This window comes from Notothenia rossii, assembly GCF_949606895.1.
Source record: "Notothenia rossii genome assembly, chromosome: 5".
Taxonomy (NCBI): Eukaryota; Metazoa; Chordata; class Actinopteri; order Perciformes; family Nototheniidae; genus Notothenia; species Notothenia rossii.
Genome location: NC_136903.1, coordinates 71,760,764 through 71,776,112, shown reverse-complemented (window position 1 = coordinate 71,776,112; position 15,349 = coordinate 71,760,764). Strand labels below are relative to the sequence as shown.

Sequence of the window (15,349 nt, the reverse complement as noted above, 5' to 3'; positions counted from 1 at the left end):
GTTTTTCATTTTTTTTCTAAAGATAAGTGTCACAAAAGAATAAAAGTAACCCACTGTGATTAACAGATACGAGGCTGAATACTTTTAATAGCCTGTGTGTGTGTGTGTGTGTGTGTGTGTGTGTGCGTGCGTGCGTGCGTGTGTGTGTGTGCGTGTGTGTGTGCGTGTGCGTGTGCGTGTGTGTGTGTGTGTGTGTGTGTGTTTATGTGTGTGTCTAAATGTGCAACTATGTGTGTCTCGATGTCTGCCAAGTGGATAGTTAAGGTGGGCACTCTTGCCTCTGGTATTACTTTCCATAGCGCAGGCAGAGTTAGAGGTGAGAGGCTCCTTGTACTTCACACAGATTTACACTGAAGGCCTCTTTCCCTCAGCGGACTTCTGCTCCAGGACTATGGCACAACCGCCTTCCACCGACCCCACCAAGATGGGAGCGGGTCGGTCGATCGCCGTGCTTACCTCGGGAGGCGATGCCCAGGGTAAGTGAAGGCTGTCCAGGGTGGCATGTTAGCGTGGAGTGCTAAGAGCATGTGTGCTGCGTGTTTGCCTCAGCAGGTGGGAAGCTCCTTGTATCTCAACAGCACGGTTTAGAGACAAATAGTGAAACATTGTTCACAAGTGATCAAGAAACCCTGAAATATAAAATAGTCATTGGTCGTTTTTGACAATACCTGTAGCCTACAAATGTCTGTATAGCGTGGGTTTAAGTGTTCTGAAAGACCTTAAGGTAGGTATAGCCTTGGAAATAAAAGTTTTACTTAAAGTCTAGACCATCTAAGTGTTATATTCAATCATAATTGCGTTCAGTTTTATATCAAATTTGACACGTGTATTTTTACTGGTGATTATAATACTTTAATGATAAAGCTATTGCTACCGAGTTACCTTGACCTTCTATCTCATTGAGCTAACTTATGGAAAAGGGCACAAGAATGACTAGAGCGTCTAGGAATCCTGAGGCAGACAGCTTTCAACTGACCTTTAACTTGATGAGGAACATCTCCACTGTGACCTTTGGGAAGTAGGTCAGTCACCCCACCCAACCCTTAGCATCTGAGGGTGTGACACAGGGAGTTGTTCATCCATCTGTTTTTCTGCCTAAATCTTGATAAGACTTTACGGGACTTTTCTATAATACAAAACTTCAGAGTTTGCTAACCCTCACCCTTTTTCTTTTTTTCTCTCCAATATCGTCATTACAACTTTACCATTTTAGTCATCCTGATTTCCACAGGTCAATGTTTCTTCATATGTTTCTCCTTCCTCTCTCTCTCTTCAACACTGTATCTGTTATGAGGGCTAATTTTAGAGCTATGACCTTTCTGTCATGTGTTTGTAAAGCAGGGAGGTGAACTGAGACGGCCTTCCTTCATTTTCTTTCTCTCCTCTACTCCTCTACACTGTAAATGTAGCTTCTCTTGACAGTGGCACCCATAATGTTAATCTATCCACATCTTGTCCTTTAAGCGAACCCCTGCGTGTTAAGGGTGCCGGCCTATTTGTGTTTCTTGGAATACATTTCCACTATCACTGATCACTGTATGAGCACAAGGCGCTTTAATTACAATGTACTCAAACACTTTGCCTACAGGTATGAATGCAGCAGTGAGGGCCACAGTTAGAGTGGGAATTTACACTGGAGCCAAGGTGTATTTTGTCCATGAGGTAAAACATGTTAAAATGTGTTGTTATCATTTTATTTTATTAATCATTTGATCTCTACAATGTCAAAACAAATTCAAAAACATTGTTGAAAATGCCCCTCATGTTCATTACTCCAGGTCGTAGCTTGCATGTGCTGTCTGTTCAATAAACTAAAACCACAAAAGTTATTCAAACAACATATAAACAGAGCAAAGCAACACATGCTTACAACTGGAGATACTGAAGATAAAACCAGCAAATGTCTTCCATTCTTGCATGAGAAATGGCAATACATATTCTATTAGATTTGCTTTTAATACACAAAATGTGTACAGCATTACCCCATGGCCTCTCACACAATATCAACCTGACCTATAAATAAGCTGCAAATCCCAATAAAATTAAAATAAACACTGTTTTGACTGAAAAAGATGTCAGAATCAGATCAGAATACCTTTATTAGTCCCACAGAGGGAAATTTGCAGCGTTACAGCAGGAAAGAGCCACAGAGCGCTTAGTGTTGCATATCTTACACGCGTTAAAAAAAGTACTAAGTTATAATATAATAAACAATATGCTAAAAACGTACTAAATTATAATATAATAAACAATATGCTAAAAAAAGAATAAAACTTAAAGAAGTTACATAATTTTCAAAAATACAGATCAAAAACAAATCAAATCCTGTAACAGTTCTTAGGATTTAGCAGCCCGGTATATATTACAGTTATTAAAGATGGCATATGTATATAAAGTATATATTGCACATGAAGCACATTTGCACATAGTTTGACGGTATTTAACAGCATGTACATTGTAGAGTCAAAATATGTATGTATCATTAATGCTAAAGCTTCTATTTAGCAATGACCTCTGTTCCCAAAGTTGATATTTTGTTTTTGTTGACAGGGTTACCAGGGTCTGGTGGATGGAGGAGACAATATCCGCCTAGCTACTTGGGAGAGTGTTTCAATGATGCTTCAGCTGGTAAGAACAAGCACGAAGATGTAAAAGCATATTCATCAGCAAGTTTCTTATCTCACCTCTGTTTTTAACTTGTGACGAATTAGTGGAATGGATGATCTTTAACCTTTACAATGCAGTTCTGTAGGTCAAATGGTCATTTAAATGCCACATGTCATTAAATAGCTCAGAACTTAATGGACGTTAGACATTAGGTTTCAGATAACGCTAGCCCTTCTTCTCTTGCAGGGTGGGACTGTGATTGGAAGTGCCCGCTGTCAGGATTTCCGTACCAAGGAGGGCCGCACCAAGGCCGCCTGTAACTTGGTTAAGCTCGGCATTACAAACCTGTGTGTGATCGGAGGTGATGGCAGTCTGACGGGTGCCGACCAGTTCAGAACAGAGTGGAGCGAGCTGCTGGCAATCCTACTCAAAGCTGGTTAGAGACTTTTACCCCATAATTCACTGTTCTTAGCAACACAACCCCAAATTAAAGATCTATATTCACATATCAGCCCTCTACTGATGTTAGCATACACGTTTATGTTGTTTTAGGCATGTTAGTTATTTCAATAAATGGTATCTGAGAGTGTTGTCACCTGTGGTCCCAGGTAAGGTCACATCAGCTGAGGCTAAGGCCTCCTCCCATCTCCACATCGTTGGCATGGTGGGCTCCATTGACAACGACTTCTGTGGCACTGACATGACCATTGGCACTGACTCTGCCCTGCATCGCATCATAGAGATAGTGGATGCCATCACAACCACAGCACAGAGGTATGCACGTAACCAGGGTCTAAAATGAAGTGTTTTCCTCAACTGCCTCTACCAAAGGTCAAGGAATATTTATATCTTTCGATACCACTTTTTGAATCTATTGACACTTCAGGATTGTAAACTCTCTGTTAGTGATACCAGACAGTAGAAATAAAAAATATATCACGTATCCTTAAATCTGAATAACTTAGGTGCTAATGTCATACCCTGCATGTAACCATTCATAGATGTATTTGATGGATAGACTTGCCATGCAACTTTAACAGTCTTGATCTTAAATTTGTTGTTGTGCACTGCAGTCACCAGAGAACCTTCATCCTGGAGGTAATGGGCCGGCACTGTGGGTGAGTACAGTCTCTGTTGCGAGCAGGATGGGTTGTTATGTGGTTGGAAAATAATTGATAAAGAAGCTTCACTGCTGGTTACTTTTGACAAAAGTCAAATTTATAATATGGAACATAATCTTTGGATACTTCATTTTCAGTTTAATACAAGACATTTGAACCTCAGTGTATGACTCTGCACCTACAGTTACCTGGCTTGTGTGACTGCCCTGGCCTGTGGCGCTGACTGGGTGTTCATCCCAGAGATGCCCCCAGAGGATGGATGGGAGGAGCATCTGTGCAGAAGACTGACAGATGTAAATATCGTTTTTAATGACTGTGCTATAAGAAAAGTCTGCTTGGGTTGTTGAACGTTTTCTTTTTCATTTTCAGCAAAGAGGCCGTGGCTCCCGTTTGAATATTATCATTGTTGCAGAGGGAGCGATGGACCGCAGTGGTAAAGCTATCACATGTGACAACGTCAAAAAGGTCAGTATAGGCAGAAATGTACACATATACAGAGTGGCTCTTCATATAAGAAATACAATGATAATCTCTCTGTGCAGCTGGTATCAACCAAACTGGGCTTTGACACCCGCACCACCATCTTAGGCCATGTGCAGAGAGGAGGAACGCCTTCCGCCTTTGACAGAATCCTGGTAATTTGTCACACACAAACCTTTTACAAATTCACCAATCCGTCTTGTTTCCTGTGTTCACTTTGAATAAACACAAACGACCTGCTCCTCTAAGTGTCTGCTTTTGATTATTCAGGCCAGCAGGATGGGTGTGGAGGCTGTGATGGCTCTGCTGCAGGCCACACCAGAAACTCCTGCATGTGTGGTCAGTTTGTCTGGAAACATGGCTGTCAGGCTGCCTCTTATGGAGTGTGTTCAAGTGGTGAGTCGGATCTGGCCCATTCGCAAAACAAATCATTCTTATACATTGTATACTGAATTAAGAAGTGACTTGAATCAGCAAGAAGTTTCTGCTTTTTTTATTGTTGTTCTTATTCAATTCTGTTTCCTTTCATCAGACTAAAGATGTCACCATAGCCATGGGTGAAGGGAGGTTTGACGATGCGGTGATGCTCAGGGGAAAGTGAGACATGCACTTTTGCATGATCTATTTCAAATAATTAGTGTTGTTTGGAGATGTGAATGCAAATACATTTCTGTGTAATAGGAGCTTTGAGAACAATTGGAACACTTACAAAATGCTGGCTCATGTGCACATCCCGGAAAAAAAGGTGAGAAAGTTGAACCATCTTTGTGTGCATTTACTGTCTCACAGTGGGAAATGTATTCTGACAAATGTCTCTGTGAATGTACACGGGCCGTGCCAGAGTAATATCAACATTGCCATATTGAACGTGGGAGCTCCGTGTGCTGGGATGAATGCTGCCGTGCGTTCAACAGTCAGGGTCGGACTCCTGCAGGGCCACCGGATGCTGGCAGTGCACGACAGCTTCGATGGCCTGGCTCATGGATTGGTAAATTACACTCACATAAAACAACACTTTTTTTCTTTCAGATCATGATAGAGCATGCATTTTTTCCTTGTACAGATTGAGCCTATTGATTGGTCTGGAGTGGCAGGATGGACTGGAAAGGGGGGCTCCAACCTGGGAACAAAAAGGTGAGATATTGCAACAAGCCACCCTGTTGATTGGTTCAGGGCATGATTCTGTCTTATTAAATAAACGTGGAACTTACCATTAAGCATGTGTATCCTGAATGTTCCCCCTTTTTATAAAGGGCACTGCCACAAGACTTCATGGACGATATCAGTCTGAACATCGCTAAGTTCAACATTCATGCTCTAGTCATTATTGGAGGCTTTGAGGTAAGCAGTCAAAATGAAGAGTCACTAACCAATAATTAACCGCAGCATTTAAATGCCAAGTTACTGATTTCTTACTTCCTGTTTTCACTAGGCTTTTGCTGGGGGTCTGCAGATGGTGCAGGCTAGAGAGAAGTTTGAGGAACTTTGTATTCCTATTGTCGTAGTTCCTGCAACTGTCTCCAACAATGTTCCTGGATCTGACTTCAGTATTGGCGCTGACACTGCACTTAACACTATAACCATGGTAAAACTCTTCGAGAGCACAAAACTAACAAAGACAAATTCAAAAAACGAAATCTAAACCATCTCCCTTTTTCAGACATGTGACAGGATCAAACAATCTGCTGCGGGCACCAAGAGAAGAGTGTTCATTGTTGAGACTATGGGAGGACACTGCGGCTACCTGGCAACCATGGCTGGCTTGGCATCTGGTGCTGATTTTGCTTATATTTACGAGGAGAAGTTCAACATTCATGATCTAGAGGTCTGTCCTTGTAAATGTATTAAAGAGACTAGCTTAGGGATGACATGCATTAGTGGTGTAATGGTTGATTTGTGCATAGTTGAATGTGGAACATCTGGTGGAGAAGATGAAGACAACAGTGAAGAGAGGACTGATTCTGAGGTTTGTTACCCAACCACAGATATTAGTTGAGCAAATGAGTGTTATTAGTGGTTATTCCTATCATTCTCATGTGTCAGATGTGCACAACTGCATTTAATATTTTGAAAAGGTGAAGGGGAAACTTTAAAACAACATGTAACAGATAATGTACATTTAATCATAATATTATATTTGAACTTCACCTGTCTGGCTTATATTTTCACACAATATTAAACATATTTTTCAGAAATGAGAAATCCAATGCCAACTATACCACAGACTTCATCTTCAACCTGTATTCAGAGGAAGGCAAGGGTGTGTTTGACTGCAGGAAGAATGTACTTGGGCACATGCAGCAGGTGAGCCATCAGATGCAGATGTTCTGTTATTGTTGGCACTCATTTTATTTGCCATCAGCTTTAATTTCACAGGGAAACCTTTTGTGTGTTTTAAGGGTGGAACTCCAAGTCCCTTCGACAGGAATTTTGCCACCAAAATGGGGATCAAGGCAGTGCTATGGTTGACTGACAAGCTAAAGGACTGTTACAGACATGGTGAGGACTGTTTTGTAATATTGTGGTGTGATTATTCTTGTGCTCTCTGGAATCATGTATACTTTATTTTTATCTTAAAACCTCCAGGTCGTATCTTTGCCAACTCTCCGGATTCTGCCTGTGTGCTGGGCATGAAGAAGAGATCTTTGGTCTTCCAGCCTCTGTCAGAACTTAAAGATCTCACTGACTTTGAGTAAGACTATCCTGCCAATTTGTTACTTCAACTCTTCTGCATTGTTTTATATTTACTGACATTGTTTTATTAAGTGTTTCGAAAACCCAGGGTTAAAGTAAATTAAAGTCATTATTAAAAATAACTTCATATAACGCTTTTGAAAAACAAGTTTTAAAAGTGCTTTACAAAGACTTAAAATGCAAGACATATTATCACACTGAAAAAACTAAAATGTTGCCTTTAATGAAATGTATTATGTCCGAATAAATTGCACATATCTGTATGAGGTTAGTTGAAAGCAATAATATTAAGTTGAAACTACATATTTGTATTTTAACTAAATATTATTGCTTTCAGCTAACCTAATACAGTTATGTGAAATCTGTTTATTTATTTAAAGGCAACGTTTCAGTTTTTTCACTGCAGATCAAATCAAATTGAGTTGATAGGTTAATATGACATGTGATGTGTAATTTACCAAATAAAGCAGAAGTATTACCAACTAAGAGAAAGCTATTCTAGTAAGAATATGAAGCTTAAGCCCCCTTGGTGAGTGCAATCACGTAATTCAGCTTTAATTGAAATACCTTACCTAAATAATTTGACTTCCTAGGCTTCAAGAGTATTGTTCTTGTTTTCAGTTTCAGCTTTGCACTGACAAATGTTGTCCTCCACAGGCACCGTATTCCCAAGATACAGTGGTGGCTTAAGCTGAGGCCCATCCTGAAAATCCTGGCCAAGTACAAAACGGATCTGGACACAACTGAAAAGGCTGAGATAGAACATGTCATCAAGAAGAGAGCTGGTGTTCCTTAGTTGCCGTTGTATGTATATTTGTCTTCTCTTAAAAGCACTTTGTAAAAACCGACTATGAAAAGTGCAATATAAATAAAGATCACAAGTATATCCCCACACAGCAAGTCTCACAGGTGATTTTTTTTTTTACAGAAACAAATGACATTGTATTTGTGTGGTCTGGTTTATAGCTGCCTCCAATAACTTATTTTTTCATTGCAGTTGTTTTATTCTGTTATCAAATGTCCTTTCTGTCCTTATATAAGTTCAATTGAAATCTCAACTTAGTCATATCTAATTCATACTTTTTCCAAATTCCATGTCACATTCATGTTTGCTTACCTTTCAATCCACAGACCTATTAAATAATCTAATTAAAACAAAAGATTACAAATAGATTACCTTAAATATGGTTTATTATAAGTAATGGTCGTTTGCATTTATATAGCTTTGTTCACTCAACCCCCCCTCAGCCCTGTAAAGATCATTTGGACAGAAGTCCATATGAAAATATTTTTGCCCCTGCATTTTCTCGATGATGGGAAGTTTGAACTGTTGTATAGGCTAGTTGCACAAGATGGCATCTATCAACTTCCGGCGACTGGGTGTGAGCCCGAGTACTTCCGGTCTTCGCCATCACTCACTGTCAGTCATTGGTACACATTTATTTATAAAGCTATGTTGGGCAAACTCCCGTATTACATCTGTTCACTGATAAAGCAGAAAGTTGCAATCAGCTATTGTCTGAGATCGCATGATGTAGTCTTGTTAGATGGGCCAAGAGTAAGGACTGTCTTAGGTAAGACAGTTTTTATGTGCACAGCTCCACTTGCTTGGAACAGTCTACAGCTAAAATTGAAATTGAGCAATTTTATTTCTCTGAATGTTTTTAAAGCACGTCTAAGTGAAATGCTTTCTGAAAGAATGGGTATATTTGTAAATGTTAAGTATCTAAATATGTTGTATGATATCCTCTATTGTTTGTTTTTATGTTGTTTTATGTTTCATGTGGAACTTAAATTGCTGCAGGTCTCCCTTGTAAAAGAGATCTATGATCTCAAGGGACCAATCGGAATAAATAAAGGTTTGAAATGAAATCAAACATTAGTGTACCACACAGAGGTCGCGTTAACCGAATATATTCCGTCTATTACGGATCTTTTTTAACAATGACGGAAAAATCTGAAAGCAGTCCGTCATTTTGACGGATTAGAACAAACACAGAACAGCGCCAACGTTTCCCCGCAGCAGGGCTGCGGTGTTATGCCGTTATGTCATTTCCAGACCTAACTTTGCCGTACAAATCATTGAAATGTCTGGGAGTTTTTGCTTTACGCTGTTGCGTGCTCCCGCGAGGTGCAGTGGGCATGCATAACACCGGTGTTGTGCCAAATTATGCACTCCCGGCGTGAAATGCACCCCTTGTTTTAGATCAGGACCTGGTCTAATGTGGTCAAGATAGGAAAAAAGCACTGAAATCTGCCTTTTTTGTATTTTCACAAATAGAATTAAGGTTTCACAAATCTCAAACTGTGTTATAAAGAATCTTTAGCCTCTGTGGGATAATCCAGTCCAGATTTGATGAGTCTAGGTCTAGTGGTTTTAGATCAGGACCTGGTCTAATGTGATCTAGATGTAAAAAAAAGCAGCAAAATCTTCCTTTTTTTGTATTTTCACAAATAGAATTAAGGTTTCACAAATCTCAAACTGTGTTATAAAGAATCTTTAGAGTCTCTGGGATAATCCAGTCCAGATTTGATGAGTCTAGGTATAGTGGCTTCAGATCAGGACCTGGTCTAATGTGGTCAGGATGCGAAAAAAGCACTGACATTTCCTTGTTTGTATTTTCACAAATAGAATAAAGGTTTCACAAATCTCAAACTGGGTTATAAATAATCTTTAGACTCTCTGGGATAATCCAGTCCAAATAAATCGGCTATGCAGCGATTTAAGAGGTTCAAACACGGAGGATTGTTCGCCCAGCGCTTTAAATTAAATGTCCTTAACTTTCCCCTTAACTGCCGAATCGGATGCTCTGAATCGGAAGCCAACTTCAGCGTCGTTAGTAAAGGCAAACTATCCTTTAAAGCAGGATCAACAAATAATCTCCATCGCCACTTAAAAACACAGTATCTAATATAAAGAGTTGCGTGAATTTCATTCAAGGCAAGACAACTTTATTTACTTAACACATACAGAGGGTAAATTCAAAGTAGTACATTCACTGACATGGATATGGCGCCACCTTGTGTCATGTTTACAAAGAAGATTATTGACATTAGGTCTGGCAATACAGTCAATCATTATCCTGGTGATTATTTCGCTTATTTTCCCTTCAAAGAGCCATGATTCCCATCACTAATTACTGCCCAGGTTTAGGGTCCATTTGGAGAGGTGCATCAGAAGAGTCAAAGAGAACAAACTATTTGACAAAGCCATACCACTGTCTGTGTGTGGAAGCATTGAGGAGCTCTTCAATGTGGCTTGCTTCCTGGTCAACTACCAGAACGGACTGCTGGTAAAAGCACGGGCAAGCCTGGGCCCAATTTATCCAGATGCGCGGGGAGAATGAAGCCCTCTTCACGGGGGCCTGTTGCGACCTCGGGAAAATAATTTAAACACATTATATAACACCAAAATAAGTACAGCTAGATCTGACTCCATATTGAACAGTTTTGAAAACAGTTTTGAAAACAGCTTTGAAAACGGTTTGAAAACAGTTTGAAAATATTTTGCCTAATGTCAGAAATTATTACCGGCACTTGTGACTGCAGCTGGTTGCTAGGTGACCGGGGCGGCAACTGCCGTAACTGCCGGTAACGTACAAGGACATGCTCCGTAGACCGTTTCATTTCGCAGTCAGCGGAGGACCCAAGCTGGGTCCTCCGCGAGGCTGGGTCCTCAGGAGGCTGGGTCTGAATTGGGACACAGCTAGTGAGTGATGGCGAAGACCGGAAGTACTCGGGCTCACACCCAGCCGCCGGAAGTTGATAGACGCCATCTTGTGCAACTAGCCGGGTTATGGGTTATGGCTAGAAAGGATCCGTCTAATGTAAATATGACGTCACGTTCTCGTTCTAACTCTCGTTGTAATCGGAGCGGCTCGGTTGTAATCGGAGCGGCTCGGAAGCGCAGTCACGTGGCTGAATGTTTACGTTTGGGATGGCGAGAAACTAAACTATATTAAGTATGTAAATACTTGTTAGCGGTCTTGCTGTTGAAAGAAGAATGACAACACTGTAGATCAGCAACACTATGGTTTATTTTGTATTCACAGGCAAGTCAACGTTGTTGCAGTAAAAGTCCCAAGATAGCTCCTGGTGCAATAAAATATATGTTGCATGTTACTGCTGTAGATGTGTTTACCTCTTTTATATCCCGTTGGGTAGTTTAATCTTCAGCAATACATCATATTCTATAATATCATCATATATGTGTAGCTTTGTCTCTGTCGTATCTTTCAAAAGTAAAGTGAAACAGCTGTTTTCAGTTTTGTGATGTATTTTCCAGCTGATCCAAGAGGCTTTTTAAACACCTTACTTGGCTTAAGAGGGAGGGGAATTTTCTCAACACATAAAGGAACACTTTATCCTTCAGTTTATCACAAACATTACATCAACACATTTGGAGATCCTAATTTGAATTCAGTCTGTAATTTGATATTAAGGTTTTAATAATGAAATGAGTTCATGAATCGAGTTCAAGGTTAAGATCATCTTTATTATCCTATGTACAAAAATTTACATACAACATTAATATAACAGTAACGAATAAAACAAAATAACATTATGCAACTCTGATCTTCTTGCTGATACTTTTCAAAGTTACTTTTACATTTGCTCTACTTCTCCTGCTACTGTTTGCTCTGCTTTCAACTTCTCTTTCAACTCTGCTCTTTACTCTGCTTTCCCTGTTTCCTCTGTTCTCCTCTCCTCATCTTCTCCTCAGACTATCCTCCTTTTGCTGTATCCTCTCCTCTCCTGTTCTCCTCTCCTCATACTCTCCTCCTTTTGCTGTCTCCTCTCCTCTGTTCTCCTCATCTCCTCTCCTCCTCAGACTCTCCTCCTCCTTTGCTGTTAGATATTTAGACTGTAATGACAGCTTATGATATACTTTTTATAACTACATAAATCACATGCAACGGATTAAAAACGTTGTTTTACTTACCACCTCTTTACAGCTCCATTCATCTCCAAGCTTCCAACATTCACCTGGCGGTGGTGCCTTGGATGAAAACAACTTTTGATATGATACAATACAACAACAATAGTTAACACCTATCCACAGCAATAAGCACAATGAGAAGACTAATTGTCTCTTTTATACCAATTTCTATTGGAGTGAAATGAACTGTGCCATGTCACATAGGATTGGAATGGATGATTGGCTGTGTTTTGTGAATATAGAGGAGATGGCAAAAGTCAATATACTTTGTTCTTACCTAAAGCATCTATCCTCCTCTTCGTACCCCTGCCTGCTCCTCCCGCATTAGACTCTGGGGACTTAGCTTTTAAAATCTTGTTCAAGCTGTCCACTCTGTAGTTGGATCTCATGACCTCAGCTTTATGACCCACCCGGCCTGAAAAAGGGTGTCTACGATGGCTGGTACTGAGAGGTGTTATGGTCCTCTTCTGCCTTTTGTGTTTGGGGGGCGTGAAGGTGAGAGGAAGACTACTGTCATGTGGGGTGTGTTGCTTTACGTCCTCCAAAAGATCATTTAGTCTTGATATCACTGTACACATGAACGTCTCATCCTGTAGGTGGTATGTGTGCTCAGTAATTTCCCGCAATAAGGTCCCACACTCCTGTCGTTTCCTAGAGTTAGAACGACGTCTCTTCTCGATCTTCCCGCGATCTTCCCGCGTCCCGCCCACCCCGATCCTTTCCGATTACAGCCGAGCCGCTCCGATTACAACGAGAGTTAGAACGAAAACGTGACGTCATATTTACATTAGACGGATCCTTTCTAGCCATAACCTCTGGTACCCGGTTATGGCTAGAAAGGATCCGTCTAATGTAAATATGACGTCACGTTCTCGTTCTAACTCTCGTTGTAATCGGAGCGTCTCGGCTGTAATCGGAAAGGGTCGGGGTGGGCGGGACGCGGGAAGAGACGTCGTTCTAACTCTCGTTGTAATCAGAGCAGTGGTAACCACTCAAAGTCCTCAAGAGATAGGAAACGACAGCAGTGTGGGACCTTGTTGCAGGAAATTACTGAGCACACATACCACTTACAGGATGAGACGTTCATGTGTACAGTGATATCAAGACTAAATTATCTTTTGGAGGGCGTAAAGCAACACACCCCACATGACAGTAGTCTTCCTCTCACCTTCACGCCCCCCAAACACAAAAGGCAGAAGAGGACCATAACACCTCTCAGTACCAGCCATCGTAGACACCCTTTTTCAGGCCGGGTGGGTCATAAAGCTGAGGTCATGAGATCCAACTACAGAGTGGACAGCTTGAACAAGATTTTAAAAGCTAAGTCCCCAGAGTCTAATGCGGGAGGAGCAGGCAGGGGTACGAAGAGGAGGATAGATGCTTTAGGTAAGAACAAAGTATATTTACTTTTGCCATCTCCTCTATATTCACAAAACACAGCCAATCCTATGTGACATGGCACAGTTCATTTCACTCCAATAGAAATTGGTATAAAAGAGACCATTAGTCTTCTCATTGTGCTTATTGCTGTGGATAGGTGTTAACTATTGTTGTTGTATTGTATCATATCAAAAGTTGTTTTCATCCAAGGCACCACCGCCAGGTGAATGTTGGAAGCTTGGAGATGAATGGAGCTGTAAAGAGGTGGTAAGTAAAACAACGTTTTTAATCCGTTGCATGTGATTTATGTAGTTATAAAAAGTATATCATAAGCTGTCATTACAGTCTAAATATCTAACAGCAAAGGAGGAGGAGAGTCTGAGGAGGAGAGGAGATGAGGAGAACAGAGGAGAGGAGACAGCAAAAGGAGGAGAGTATGAGGAGAGGAGAACAGGAGAGGAGAGGATACAGCAAAAGGAGGATAGTCTGAGGAGAAGATGAGGAGAGGAGAACAGAGGAAACAGGGAAAGCAGAGTAAAGAGCAGAGTTGAAAGAGAAGTTGAAAGCAGAGCAAACAGTAGCAGGAGAAGTAGAGCAAATGTAAAAGTAACTTTGAAAAGTATCAGCAAGAAGATCAGAGTTGCATAATGTTATTTTGTTTTATTCGTTACTGTTATATTAATGTTGTATGTTAATTTTTGTACATAGGATAATAAAGATGATCTTAACCTTGAACTCGATTCATGACCTCATTTCATTATTAAAACCTTAATATCAAATTACAGACTGGATTCAAATTAGGATCTCCAAATGTGTTGATGTAATGTTTGTGATAAACTGAAGGATAAAGTGTTCCTTTATGTGTTGAGAAAATTCCCCTCCCTCTTAAGCCAAGTAAGGTGTTTAAAAAGCCTCTTGGATCAGCTGGAAAATGCATCATCACAAAGCTGAAAACAGCTGTTTCACTTTACTTTTGAAAGATACGACAGAGACAAAGCTAGACATATATGATGATATTATAGAATATGATGCATTGCTGCAGATTAAACTACCCAACGGGATATAAAAGAGGTAAACACATCTACAGCAGTAACATGCAACATACATTTTATTGCACCAGGAGCTATCTTGGGACTTTTACTGCAACAACGTTGACTTGCCTGTGAATACAAAATAAACCATAGTGTTGCTGATCTACAGTGTTGTCATTCTTCTTTCAACAGCAAGACCGCTAACAAGTATTTACATACCTAATATAGTTTAGTTTCTCACCATCCCAAACGTAAACATTCAGCCGCGTGACTGCGCTTCCGAGCCGCTCCGATTACAACCGAGCCGCTCCGATTACAACAAGAGTTAGAACGAGAACGTGACGTCATATTTACATTAGACGGATCCTTTCTAGCCAGGTTATGGCTAGAAATGATCCGTCTAATGTAAATATGACGTCACGTTCTCGTTGTAACTCTCGTTGGAGCGGCTCGGAAACACACCTACAGCAGTAACATGCAACATACACATTAATGCAGCAGTAATATTAATAGAGAAACATCAGACATAATAGTAAAACACTGAAAGGGAACATTGTATTGCACCAGGAGCTATATTGGGACTTTTACTGCGACAACGTTGACTTGCCTGTGAATAAAAAATAAACCATAGTGTTGGTGATCTACAGTGTTGTCATTCTTCTTTGAACAGCAAGACCGCTAACACCCTATTTCAACAATCACACTCCCTGTCATTGACATAATTAATAGATGGTTTAGCTTCCCACCATCATTTGCCCACTGATGTTAACGATCGTAACTGAAAGGCTGCCTGCAAACGTAAACATTCAGCCACGTGACTTGTAAACTATCGCGATAGTTTTACACTAGACGGATCTTTTCTAGCCATAACCAACTAGCCGGGCGGGAGGTTATGGCTAGAAAGGATCCGTCTAGTGTAAAACTCTCGCGAGAGTTTGGCTGAATGTTTACGTTTGGCAGGCAGCCTTTCAGTTACGATCGTTAACATCAGTTGGCCACAGCAAATGATGTTGAGAAGCTAAACTATCTATTAATTATGTCAATGACAGGGAGTGTGATTGTATAAATAGGGTGTTAGTGGTCTTGTTGGTGTTCAA

At 40.5% G+C, this 15,349-nt stretch overlaps 1 protein-coding gene across 2 annotated transcripts; it reads left to right on the top strand.

Annotated features, from left to right (window-relative positions):
• Positions 1 to 279: 279 nt before the first annotated feature.
• Positions 280 to 7,798, top strand: pfkmb (phosphofructokinase, muscle b). Of its 2 annotated transcripts, XM_079680956.1 has the most exons (22): positions 283 to 476; positions 1,589 to 1,662; positions 2,551 to 2,628; positions 2,854 to 3,043; positions 3,216 to 3,381; positions 3,681 to 3,725; positions 3,913 to 4,021; positions 4,098 to 4,193; positions 4,271 to 4,363; positions 4,479 to 4,604; positions 4,741 to 4,805; positions 4,890 to 4,953; positions 5,050 to 5,196; positions 5,272 to 5,342; positions 5,462 to 5,549; positions 5,641 to 5,793; positions 5,869 to 6,033; positions 6,113 to 6,174; positions 6,401 to 6,512; positions 6,608 to 6,707; positions 6,795 to 6,900; positions 7,560 to 7,798. In XM_079680956.1, the coding sequence occupies exons 1-22, from the start codon at positions 392 to 394 to the stop codon at positions 7,696 to 7,698; spliced, it is 2,334 nt and encodes a 777-aa protein (XP_079537082.1). In that variant the 5' UTR covers positions 283 to 391; the 3' UTR covers positions 7,699 to 7,798. The 2 variants fall into 2 exon arrangements, with proteins under 2 accessions (XP_079537081.1, XP_079537082.1); XM_079680955.1 differs by having other exon boundaries at positions 280 to 476; positions 4,890 to 5,196.
• Positions 7,799 to 15,349: the final 7,551 nt, after the last annotated feature.

Bases quoted from the DNA above. Each gene is read 5' to 3' on its own strand.
- pfkmb (XM_079680955.1), top strand. From the start codon at position 392: ATGGCACAACCGCCTTCCACCGACCCCACCAAGATGGGAGCGGGTCGG. The intron at 477-1,588 runs GTAAGTGAAGGC...CTTTGCCTACAG, and splicing joins CTCGGGAGGCGATGCCCAGG to GTATGAATGCAGCAGTGAGG. The intron at 4,022-4,097 runs GTAAATATCGTT...TTTCATTTTCAG, and splicing joins TGTGCAGAAGACTGACAGAT to CAAAGAGGCCGTGGCTCCCG.